Here is a 13,716-nt window from a genome sequence, read left to right on the forward strand (position 1 = left end):
AATTATGTTCTTGAGGACAGTCCCCCACAGCCCTTAGGACAAGGTGTGTAAGTTATGCCCTGGGGGCATACACGGTTGTTTATTGAAGGGGCTGTCGTAGAAACTTTAAAAAAGGCTCATTCGATTGGAAATTCAAAGGGCTAGTTCCCTTTTTAATAGTCAAAAGTGATTAGAGGGCAAATATCCCGCCTCTCACGCCCACCTTTTCCCCAAACACATCTAATGAAACTTTGATATAGCCATTTTATTCAAAGTAGTTTTAAGTTCTGGAAATTAGTTCTTTGAGGATGACAACCCCCCCCCCCCACAGCCCTCAGGGAAAGGGTTGTAAATAATGCCCAGGGGCATATAAGGTTTTGATATAACGCGTTGTCTTAGAAACTTCAAAAAGGGCTCATTCGATTGGAAATTGAAACAGCTAGCGCTTTTTTTAATACTCAAAAGTAATTGGAAAGTAACTAACATCCCTTCTCCGCCCACCATTTCCCCAAACGCACCCAATAAAAATTTTTAGATAGCCATTTTGTTCCACACTGTTCAAAGTTCAGGAAATTATACCTTTGAGCAGGGCACTACCCCCACAGTCTTCAGGGCAAGGGCTATAATTCATTCCCTGGGGGTATAAAAGGTTTTATTGAAATCTTTGTCGTAGAAATTTGAAAAAGGGCTTATTCGATTGGATATTCAAAGGTCTAGTTCCCTTTTTAATAGACAAAAGTGATTTGAAGGCAACTAACGCCCCTCTCACGCCCACCATTTTCCCAAAAACATTCAATCAAAATTTTGAGATATCCATTTTGATCAACGTAGTTGAAAGTTCTTAAAATTAGGTCTTTTAAAATGATAACCCCCTAAGGGCCCTCAGTGCACGGGCTGTTAGTTATGCCCTGGGGGCATATAGGTTTATATAGAAAGTTGTTGTAGAAGTTTCGAAAACGGCTGATTTGATTCGAAATTGAAATTGCCCTTTTTAATAGTCGAAAGTGAGCGGAGGAAAAAAATCAATTGCAGAAAAAACTCATGGAATGAGTAATTCTATTTTTACATCTTCTTCAGAAAATTAAAAGTTTGTTGCGCAGATTAACGAAAAAAAAAGATTTCCAGGCAATGCTGTAAAATAATCATTATGATCTCAGCCAGGACCATTACCTTGTACGTGCCAAAGTATCTTCATCCACTAAGAAAACCCCATTGAACTCATTGGTACTATGGAAAAGCTATGAGGTTTCGCCTTATTTTAGTTATCTTAATTTGTGCTTTGGAGGTAACTAAGGTCTAGGCAATCTGTACGGCTTCATTGTTGTTAATCGAATAACGATTTCAAGTTCTTAAATTCAAAAGAATAAAGAAATCTCGTCACCGTGTTACAGCCTAGTGACACACGAAATCCCTTAGAAATGCTGGAGTAATGCATATTAAGCTTACTTGACAACATTGGCCGCAAGGCCATACTTTGTGACATGCCGATTCTTTGTTATACAACCTGACCGTAAAGTATGGCTCCAATAAATTTTCCGGATTGCATTTGAAATTAAGCAAAGCTAATTATTTTAAATTAATCAGTGAGTACGGAATAAATAATAAGCAATAAATAGGCTAACCATGAATTTTGAACAGTATTGCACCGTTCTAAAGTTAAAAAGATACATGGTCGCCTGTGTCAGGGATGTATATAGTGGGGGGGGGGAGAGACTTTCGACCCAAGCTCACCAAAACTTCAAAACCTATTGAGCTTCTGTTTCAGAATTCAAAACTTATTTAACCTGATATAATTGAAAAATTTCGTGATTTACATATAAAACTGTCTGCAAATGCCTATGAAAAACTGTCTTCTCACCATGGTCTCATTCGTTTGCTTCGCTGATTTTTCTTTTTATTTGTCTATCTATACTTTAAGCGCTGTGTGTGTTTATTTTTTCTTTCTTTTTTCTCTTTACTCCACTATTTTTCACATTGTTTGTGCAGTGGGTTATAAATAAATTATTACTATTATTATTATTATGTTACCAATTTTTTCTCTTTTTACTATTAACCCCCCAAAGAAATTCCTTTGTATCTGCGTTGGGGTTGGGTAATCAAATTGATGGTCAAAAATCAGAGTCAGGGACACTAATTTTGATTATTTTTTTTTCTTTGCCATCCCTCAAAAAATTAACACCCCTTTTACACCAGACCATTTTTCACTTGTCGCTTGAGCAGGCTCAACCATTTAAGATAGGACCACAGGGTCAAAAATTAATTATGTTAAAACTGTCGGTTTCAAAGCACGCTCCCTCCCCAGGACAAATTTTCTGTTTTCATTTGCATACTAATAATAATAACAATGATTTATTTGTAACCCACATTTAAACAATATAAGCGGAGTAAATAACGCTAAAAGAAAGAGAAAGCAAATACAGAAACAAAGAGACAACTTAACCTTTATCTCAGACAAAACTAAAGGCTACTGATAATATTATGGTTTGGGCATATGGACAGAAAGGTATTATTCAATTAGGATTAAGCAACTCAAATGATTGAATAATATCGGTTGAACCATGCTTCTCAATAATACGTGTATTACGATATGAAGTAGAAAGATACAGCAAAAATTTGCAAAACTTTCAATTTCCAATCGGATGAGGCCTCTCCATTGTTTATACGACCACCCCATCCATTAAAAACCTTATATGCCCCTGGGTTATGATTGTGACAACCCCAGAGGCATTGTTTTATGATCTTTGGACAATTTTGAACAAAACTGCTATCTCAATATTTCGATCAGATGAATTTGGAAAAAAGAGGGCGTAGGAGGGGTGGGACTAATTACTCTCCGGTCACTTTTGACTGGAAAAAATCGCAAAAAAATTGACCAAAAAAAAATGCAAAACAAGCAATACGGATCTGGCACAAATTTTTCTTATTCAATAATGAATATATACCACTTAACAACAAGACAGAATGGTCACAATATGTGAAACATAATTTAGCTAAATTTCGGCTTGAATAATTTCCATGGTTAGGTACAATTTTCGCATATCCAATCGTCAATTCTTCTTTAACATCTTTCAGACTACCTGTTTGAACCAATGAAAGGGAGTGGGAATGAAATCAAGAAATGATTATCCTCTCATTAAAATGAAATCAACTTTGTAGGCAGTGCTTCCAATTTTCGGTTTCAATTTTCCCTATTTTTATATCAATTTTCCCTTAAATTCCCTATGTTTAGGTCTGATTTCTTCCTATTTTTCTCCTTAGGAAGAACGGATATTTTTCTTTACATTTCCACACAATCTACATGATTGCATGACTTGATGCTGCACAGCGCAGCATCAAATTTTAATTTTTTTTCTTCAGATAATGATGTATATAACATCTTTTTCACTACCTAGAACACATAAGAAAGTTTAATTAAGCGTCATCTCCAGCACTTCATCGCACTTGGCGTTTGCCTTCGTCCTGAAGCCAGTGACAGCTTTCGGTAATCTGACAGTTGACAAAGTTTTATCTTCGTTTTCAAGCAGTAATTAACTCGGACAGGTGAAACTAGTGTGACATTATCGAGACTATTTCGGATGTCCGTCTTGATTAATTTCAGGGGACTAAACAAATGCTCAGTTGGTACATTGCTAAAAGGTAAAGAGAAGATCAGTGATATGCGCTTCCGTAATTCCGGATACTTGATTTTGCCACTGCGAGTCTCAAGACTCGCAGATTTCTGGAGGCAACACTTTTCTCTTATAACAGGAAATCTCACAAACTGTGGCCTTAGAGATTTAGGTTTCAAATTTCTTGCATTCCTTGGTTCAACCAAAGCGTCTTGGAAGAGTCTCGGATGTGCTTGATTAGGACTATATAGTATTTTCAATAAGACTGGTAAAAGAGATCAATATTATCACTTGGCCCTTGAGCTTCTACGAGTCCTTGCATTGAATTAGTTGCAGCTATTCCAACATATGTCTGGTTTAAAGGCAGGTACTCACTTGAAAGGTAAGGATTCAGTTCGGTAAACAAAGTAACACTGCGAATATAGTCCAGTTTCATGAAGTTAGACGTAAAAATTAAATTGCCCCTTAAAATCCTTACTTTACCCCAGATTTCCCTTTGTCCCTAGATTCAAAATAAGTGTCCCTAACAGAAGTGATTTATCCATAAAATATGGTAATCTCCCTAGAAGTGGAAGCCCTGTTTGTAGGCCAATTTACATACTGTTTCTATTTTAAATATACAAGCCTAATTACGAACACTACTTGAAGCCTTGGCTCCTTTGAAGTCTTAGTCTGTTCAAGTGGTGATATTAGCATAAATAATTAAAGTAAAATTGACTAGGGTATATAAAAAAAAAATTGAAAATAATTTCTCAGAAACTATTTTTTAGTGTAAAATTGTGTTACTAGATACTGGATACACGATATCGTAGCCATAAGGTTGAATGCGCTTAAAATTAAATTTTTTCTTTTATGTACGCGCTGATTTGAAGAATTCAATATGCAACAACATGAAAAAACATGAAAAAATTATTTTCAATTTATTTTTTTGTATATACCCTAGTCTATTTTACTTTAATTATTTATGCTAATATCACTACTTGAACAGACTAAGACTTCAAAAGAGCCAAGGCTTCGCAAATTTACTTTATCTAGGAACACTGGTGTAGAAGGTGCTCAGGTGGCCATTATGTCTCTCGTCTGTCTACAGCGGTGAGTAACAAATCGGAGGGTACTTACAGAATCACGGACATTAGGTGGCACATGCCAAGTATGGTGGTCATGTGCCAAGCAGGGCGGAAACTGTGTCAAGCAAGGTGGAATTGCACGGCACACGTAACGTTCTGAGGTATAAACACGGTGGTAGAAGGTGGACGCCCCTCAGGTGAATCCAGCGGTTGACCGTCACAAATTCTTGAGATTACACCAATTAGAGTGCATTTCCGTCAGACTTATTGGACTAATCCTAACTTTAGCAGGTTAATTCAGCTAGAAAAGACAAAATCAGTAATCATGATATACTTGAATTGATTTGGACAGCTAAGTAACTCCATTCACTACGTGCGGTCTTAAGCAAGCGGTACGTTAGGATGGAACAAAAAATGAAAACAATAGGAAGCTTGCTACCATTGCTTCTCCCCATTTTTCCAGGGTTATAGAATGCATGGAAATAGAAAAAAGAATAAAGCTTAAATTTGCAGAAGTTCGTAGTCATTAACGTCATGGTAACAAGCATGGTAATGTCAATAGAATAGTATATAATGAGAGTCTTGTTTCTATTCGTTTTTATATCTCTATGATCCTTACACTTGTTCATCTGGTTTCATTGTAACAAATAGAATGGTAACGTCATAAAATATGGTAACGTCAATCGAATGGAATATATTTGTAGTAAATGTCCTTAGATTTGCTTGGATCGACTTATTAACAAAAATGTAAACCACAATCCTTTCATCACTCGGGAGCCCTCCTTCCAAAACTTAGATTTCAAGTCCACGTACTCCAAGGAACTTATCCCCAAAAGAATCAAGTCGATCGGCCTAGATCTTGCGAAGATGCAGCTTTTTTTGTTGCAAATACTTTGTTTTGATCTTGGATGGTAAGAAAATATTGCATTGATTTTACTAGCGTAAACCGAATATACATAAGCCTGACAACAGGCAAGTTTGTTTTCGATGGCAAGCAGAAATATGTTTAGTACATAGGCCATATTTTTCGAGAACATATGGAATAAGACTGTAAACACAGCTGGAGTACGGTAAGAATATAGCTTTGCCTGTGCGCAACTGACCGTGCTGAATTGCATGATCGCCTTACTTTATATTGTGATCAAAGACGTTAGAATGCTTAAGACCCCTAAAAAGTTATTTTAAGCAATCTTTCTGCGTTTTTGTTTGTTAACAGAAAACACTTTAGGGGAGAAAAACAGTAGAAAGAATACTATAGACAGAACAGGACAATAGAATGAATGTAACTACAATTCTGGAAAAAATTTTGCCTCTGAGAAATTTATATCATCTAAACGTAAGTTTACCCATAGTTGAATTCCATTGATTTAAGGTATTTGATATAAGGTATCAGCTCTAACACCAAACGCCTAATTTATGTTGACTTGAGGACCTCAAATGATATACAATGCAAAATGTGAGAACATTATTTTTATTGTATGAGATATTGTGCTTCTTTTACTTGGGTCAGAGGCTTAGGGGTACATTTTTTCCTTAGTTTGTGAATACGGTCACAGCGTACACTCCTTAAAAATATTTAGAAGGTTCGAAAAAACTGCATAGAGAGGACAGAGGAGGGAGATGAGTCAAAAGAACGAACACACCAAGGGTCAGAAAAATAGGGAATACACAGGATAGGGACGTACGCAGGGAAAGGGGAATCGAAACTGCATCCTCTGAAAATCCAAAAATTTCCTGAATTTCTATTTCAAATTATCAAATATTTTTTTTCTAATATTGAGGCCACCGCCCCCCTCCAAAACAAAACGCGTACGTGCATGACACTGCAAACGAGGCCCAAAAAAGGTGGTTCAAAAGAGGCTGAAATATAAATAAGATTTATTCGTGACTTTAAAGGGAGTGTGACTTGAATTCCTGACGTGAGTCTGGAGAGTTTTAGGCAAAACAAATTCCCACATAACATCTGAAATTGAGACACAAGGTCAGGTGGCAAACTCATAGTGGTCAGTGGCGCATCCAGGGCTGGCGACCTCCCCCCCCCCCTAGCTTAGTCTAAAGTAGTGTAATTTACTTAATTAACGCAAGTTTGCGTTAATTAAACTTGCCCTTAATGAAAGTTTATCAGATCAACCTATTTTGCCCCCCCCCCTAAAAAAAATTCTGGATCCGCCCCTGCTGGTACTACTGCAAGATCCAGGTCAAGGAGACTTCACCTTAACCTTAATCCATTTGAGAGCTTTAAGGAACTGAAGGTATTATTAATATTACTATTATTATGTACCTATTTATAATTATTATTATTACTATTATTATTTATATATTATTTACCTCTCAGTTATTCTTCAACAAAATCACATGTTAGTCATTTAAAACCTGTCCTTTTTCATTTCGTCAGATGACACATACTAGTTTTTTGCCTTCTTTGCTGGAAGACCTGTTTAATTGCGCATTAAAATTCAAAAAAATTTAGAAAAGGAATGCATCAACAGCAGAAAAAAAATGACAAAAGCATTGAGTCAGGTAGACCATATTTTCTTATTATTGGCGACTACTTCTTATGGATTCATTAGTCATAATTGGCTCAAATTAGTATTATGGTGTTTTTTAAGATTTCGAAAACAAACAAGGACACTTGAAATTCCTTTGTTTTAGTTCGATAGGCAGCAATACCTAATGGTATTCAGTAACGGTCGATCGGTTATTCTGAATATTCGATTATTTGCAAATTAATTAAAAGCAAAAAATGTATCTCTTCTACTAGTCTATTTATTTAAAAAAAAAACATGTGAGTAATCTTTTTGTAATTAGTTGTAATTGGATTTGTAATCTTTAGTGGGAACTTATGATTTGTAATCATTAGTGATTGTAATCATTAGTGTAATCAAATGATTTGTAATCATTAGTTTCATATGTTTTAAAAATTAGAAAAAATCGGGAATTAAAGTTTGAATGAAAAATACCTCTATTTGCAGTTATACATCATATGTTTTAAAAATTAGAAAAAATCGGTAATTAAAGTTTGAATGAAAAATACCTCTATTTGCAGTTATACAGCTTTTTGGCAATAACAGGACCCAAATAAATAAAAAAATTGCAGGAGGGGGGGGGACCAGCAAAAAACATATGGCACAAAACAGCTTAAGAGAGTGCAGTTTTCCTTACAAGTTATAATGTTCTTTGTGAGTAGACACATTGTTAATGTTTGAGTTTTTACGGACGAAATGCGTGGTCATATTTAATTATAAAATAGAGCTAACAAATTTAAATTATATTTTGACTGAAGGGCTATATTATGGGACTCAACTAGTACATGCAATCACAGGTCTTTTGTTTGTGCTTAAGTTTTCTTTTCAATAATTTTTTGTTTCCGAAACAATTTTTTTGGAGCTACCATTTCGGCGCCGTTGCAGCGCTGAAATTTACTAGATGCTCTTAGTTTATTAAGTCTAATAAAATCCTGCTGACCATGGTAACCCTAGATATACTAATCGAAGCCTCAATTTAGAAAGACCAGCGTTAACTGAATCTCACTATTGAGGCTCTTCAAAAATTGTATCTCTTTTAGTTTTATTAAACCATTGTACTGTAATTTAAAATAATTATTTAACAGTATTTGTAACAATAAAATATTAAATCATTTCAATCGATACATAGATTTTAAATTACATTTCCACTTGTAAAATTTAGGTAAAAACTCTTTTTTAGTTTTTTAATTATCTATAAAATGTTTTTTAAATTATATTTAACCAAGATTCAACTTGAGAATATATTTTTAACGCATGAGTCGCATACACTGAAAATATGAACGCCGAAGATGCTTCCCCACTAATTAAAACAAATAGTTGAGTACATAAGCGTCAGGTTTGTGCATTTTATGGTAAAAGCATGAAAATTGGCAGACATGTGCAGAAAAATATGGAGAACCTGACGGGGGACAGAAACACATTTTTTGACGCGATTATCGCGCCGTTTTGCGTTTTTCCACTTGGGAAAAAATAGCTGACTTTCAGAGTGGAAAATGTTTTGAATTTGTTCACAATACATGCACCGACGTGTCTTTTTATTCACAAACCCCAAATCATATTTTGTTTTATTTAAAATTCAGCCCCCTTTTTGTCCATTTTTTAAAACCCTCGTCGGCGTATTTTACTACAGTTTCTTTCAGAAACAGATTAGAAACTGGCTGGGGTAGCTAAAAAGACAAATAGTCGAGACAAATTCTACACGGTCAATTTAAAACTTAAAACAAGGAGTTCGTTTTGAGTTTAAAAAATTCTTAAATGTTACACAGATGTTAAACAAGTTATTAAATCTTGTTCTGACCCAGTCTATTTCCATTCTAAGTCTTTTATAAAATGATTCGGGCCCAATCTGCTTGTGTGAAAGAGTGGATTAAATGGAGGGCTGGTTCAAATTCTAAAATACGTTCCATTGCCACAATAATCACAATTGGCTCAAATAAACAAAACATATGGCAAAAAGCCTGGGACAGGTTGACATAAGTGCAAACCAGCTCTGAGCTGAACTTCCAGCTCTGTAGTAACGCATCTTTAAACGTTGGTATCCAAAGGAGACTATAGAAAGAGCTTGCAGTTTTTACTTCGGTTCTTACACCACTATGACAACCAAGCTAGATCAGTTTTCATGCGAGTTTTATTCAAGGTGGTATTGGTCCGCAAGGGTAATAATTCCTAAAAATACGGGGGGGGGGGTGGCTAGCAAAACTTTATTTTTTTTTAAATCTAGAAGGGCAATTTTGCTGTTACTTTGATTTTTTCAATCAAAATACAAAAAAAAACATTTTCAATGAAAATACCCCCAAAAAGTAGATTTTAAAGTCTATGGGGGAGGGGGTAAAAATATTAATGGTAAGGCAATTGTCTCTTCCTTTGTCCATTTTGATTCTCCACTGCCTTATGGATGTACCGTAAAGCAGCTGCAACAGAATAAACGGAAGGTGTTCAACCATATTGGTCTGCAGAAGAATTTTCAGAGCCCATTTATTTGCCCACGAACTTAATATGAATATGCGACAAAGTTCGTAAGTTTAGAGAGACGACAATCTAACAATTAAAGAATGTTGACTAATAAAGTCGGGCCATGTCTTATGGAAGCCATTCAAGCTCTTGCCTCAACTACTTATTTTAGCCCAACCACTCAGCTGACAGAGACATTGAGGAGGACGCAAGAGAAATAAAAAAAAAACTAATGAAATCTGGTGAAATATGATCTCAATCCTAATGGGGGTGGGGAGCTCAAAAGTATGATCGTTGACCATATGGATTCCATTCAAAAGAGTAGCTGGCAGCAAATTGTTCAATATGGGCCAAACAAGTCTGTGATATCCTCGATGCCAGGTAAGATAAGAACGCCGGGTTCTCAACACATGTACTTGTAAAGTAAGTACAGTGCATTCAATAAAGCGCAATGGAAAATGGAGAAATGTAAGAACAATATAAAATTTCTCATCTATCTTCATTTAGGCTATAGCTGAATAACGGTGCTGCGGTGTGATACCTCCCTTCTCATCGCAGAAAATTTTTTCTGACATTCCGAGAATCAAAATTGAAAAAATATACAAATGAATGTGCATTGTCAGTTTAATATACATATACTGATATTTAGTAATCAAAATCTTAATATTATTTGACTTATTAAAGTTATAAAAATAAAAACATTTATATTTTTTCAGTAAAGTGCAATTTATGTTCTGGCCTTGGGAAGGCATAGGGGTTTTGAGCCCTACTCATGTTATTTTCAGCTCGTTTTGAGTTTGACTCGGTTAATTATTTTAATATATGTTGGTTTTGGGTTTCATTTATTTATCGATGATGATTTGTGGTAGTTTCACGCTTGGTAGATTATTGGATTTTATTTTTGCTAATTTTTGGCTTAATAGAGTTCTTTACTTTTCTTTGAAAAACTTATTTTGTGGAAAAAGTTTTTTTAATTAATAAGATAAAGGTGAAGTATCCCTGATCAGACTAGGATGAAATTATGAAAATTATCTAAAACTCTAGGAATGTCGTGGCAGGTTGTTGGAGCACAAGTATGGATGGAGAAAGAGTGATTTGCAACTTTGTTGAACCTTGCAATTTTAGCATCAGTTTGATACTCATGGTTGCCTAAATGTGGTGTTTAAAAGACGATTGTTGACATTGTTTGTCAAACTGAGACTTGTAACTAACATCTTAAAATTCCGCACGCCATTGCTTTCAATCAGCCTGTGCAATTGCTTCAGTTCCAAACTGAAGTAGACTGTTGAAGACTGTCAAGCTGACAGTTGTAGACTGTCAAACTAAGACTTAAAACTAACATATTAAGATTCCGCGTACCATTGCTTCAATTAGCCTGTACTATTGCTTCTGTTGTAAGCTGAAGTAGACTGTTGTAGACAGTCAAGTTGACAGTTGTAGACTGTCAAACTAAGACTTGTAACTAACATTTTGAAAATCCGCACGCCATTGCTTCAATCAGCTTTTGTAATTGCTTCAGTTGTAAACTGAAGTAGTCCGTTGTGGATAGTCAAGTTGACAGTCGTAGACTGTCAAAATAAGACTTGTAACCAACATTTGAAAATTTCTTCACGCCCTTTCTTCAAGCATGCAATACAACTGCTTCAGTTGTAAACTGAATTACACTGTTGTAAATTGTCATGTTGACGTTTATAGACTGTCAAACTAACACTTGTAACTAATATTTGGAAATTCCGCACGCCATTGCTTCAATCAGCCTGTACAATTGTTTCAGTTGTAAACTGAAGCAGACTGCCTTAGACAGTCAAGTTGACAGTTGTAGACTGTCAAACTGAGACTTGTAACTAAAATTTTAAAGTTCCGCACTCCATTGCTTCAATAAGCCTGTAGAGTTGCTTCAGCCTGAACAATTGGCCTTAGAGCCTTACGGGGGAGTTTATATTGAAGTGTATTTTGTTGTGTTTATTAATTGAATAAATTGATTGATTGATTAATTTATATATATATATATATATATATATATATATATATATATATATATATATATATATATATATATATATATATATATATATATATATATATATATATATATATATATATATATATATTTATATATATACATATATACATATATACATATATATATATATATATATATATATATATATATATATATATATATATATATATATATATATATATATATATATATATATATATATATATATATATATATATATATCAAATGTGAACTTTATAACTAAAAATGTCTAAAAAATGATTTATTTTGAGTCTAGTTTCGATTGATTCCCGAACCACCTTTTTTTATCCCCAAATCATTACTAATGAGAGAACATTTTTTCAAAAAGTATTGTGTGGCTAGGATTATTAAATATATGGTTAGCTAAAGCAGAATCAAAGGAGTTTTTACAACTATTAGAAATTAATCCTTTATCTGTCTTCTTTATGCTGGTGTAGCCGTTTTTCTAGATTCTGATGTGTTCTGCCAATATAGTAATTGCCACAGTCGCATAGTATTTGACAAACCCCTCTTTGGCGAGTAGCTGGGGCTTTATCTGGGGCTAAACCATAATATTTCTTTAAACAGGGACTTAGGGGAATATTCACTAAATTCTTTATACTCAAATTCAATTAAAAAATATTTTACTAAAAAAAAACATATATATATATATATATATATATTTTACTAAACCATTTGACAATAGTATTGAACCCGTTACAAAAGGCCTGTAAGGCTAGCTGCCAAAAAGCTAGATTAGCTTTGAAAGTTTGGATTTGATTATTTTATTTTATTTCCTTTGAATGAACTTGTCATCTCAGACCATTTTATTTATCAGTTCTGGTTGAACTTCGCTGAAGCAAGGCCGTACCCACAGCGGGTTAGGGGGGTTTGAATTCCCCTCGGAAATGTTTGTCTGACTTGTAAAAACGTAACAAAAATGGATATAAACAAATTTTGTATGCGTTTTTGAGGTTTTTTTGTGAAAAGCCCCCACGAATTATTTTTTTTTTAGTAAAACTCCCTCCGAAAAAAAGCCTGGGTACGGCCTTGCGTTGGAGTGAGGATTCTAGGGCTGTTTTAAAAGCTTTTTTTTTAAAGATTTTTAGTTTTAAATTTCGCATTTTTATAAGATTTGGAAGCAAGTGTCCCACATGGAATCCAGTACTACACCAGATGAGAATAACTAAAACTTTCAAAGCTCTTAAGCAGTAGTGTCAGGACCGTTTTCAGGATTTATGTGCGAGGGAAGGCAATACTAGAATTTTGTTCGGGGGTATTTACTGAAAGGATTTTCATTCGGAGGGAAGGGGTTAAGGATTTGTTTCTTCTGCAGTTCTAAAACCAATTTATGAGTCGAGGAGACGTTTTTTAGTTTTTAGGAGATTTTTTCTTATTAACTTTTATGGCCATACGAGTTGGATATATTTTGAGGTCGGGCGGGGGGGGTCCACACCCTATGTTCCAAGCCCTTGGGTAAGGCTCTATGCTGGGTTAAGTCACCAAGCAAAGACGTCAATATTCAGCCAAAATGATAGACATTGTATTTATTTCCAGGAGATTTGGAAGCAAGTGTCCCACATGTGAATCCGGCATTGCGCCTGGCGAGATAGTACGACGAGCTCAAGATAACGTTTACCACCTGCCGTGTTTTCGTTGTGCGGGATGTTCTAGGCAACTGGATACTGGTGATGAGTTTTATTTGCTCGAAGACAAAAAACTGCTATGTAAACAAGATTATGAAACAGCGAGAGCAAAAGGTAAAGCATAATCTATTGAGGCTGATACTGGCGGGATTTATCACTATGTTAAAGTGTCAAATTTACTATAAGCTGTTACTGAAGGAACAAAAAAAAGAAAAAATTTGCTCGAAACAAGTTAGCAATAATTTTTATAACAATATGTGTTTTCGCAAGTTAACAAAAAGTCGTTGTTAACTCAGATTTTGAGCACCAAACTAAAAAAAAACAAAAAAAAACAAGGAATAAAAATAAAACAAAGAAAATAAAAAATTTTAAAATAAAAAATTATAAATAATTATATTTATATTATAAATAACTATA

At 34.5% G+C, this 13,716-nt stretch overlaps 1 protein-coding gene across 1 annotated transcript in view; it reads left to right on the top strand.

The window, feature by feature from the left end:
- LOC148941155 (LIM/homeobox protein Lhx3-like) overlaps positions 1–13,716 on the top strand; it is a 78,212-nt gene that overhangs the window by 16,656 nt on the left and 47,840 nt on the right. The window contains exon 3 of the mRNA XM_089103817.1: positions 13,211–13,413. Within this exon, the coding sequence (XP_088959943.1) occupies positions 13,211–13,413 (203 nt within the window). The remainder of the gene's footprint in view (positions 1–13,210; positions 13,414–13,716) is intronic.

Source organism: Artemia sp. Qi Xiang Cuo, chromosome 18 (assembly GCF_049724085.1).
Source record: "Artemia sp. Qi Xiang Cuo chromosome 18, ASM4972408v1, whole genome shotgun sequence".
NCBI lineage: Eukaryota > Metazoa > Arthropoda > Branchiopoda > Anostraca > Artemiidae > Artemia > Artemia sp. Qi Xiang Cuo.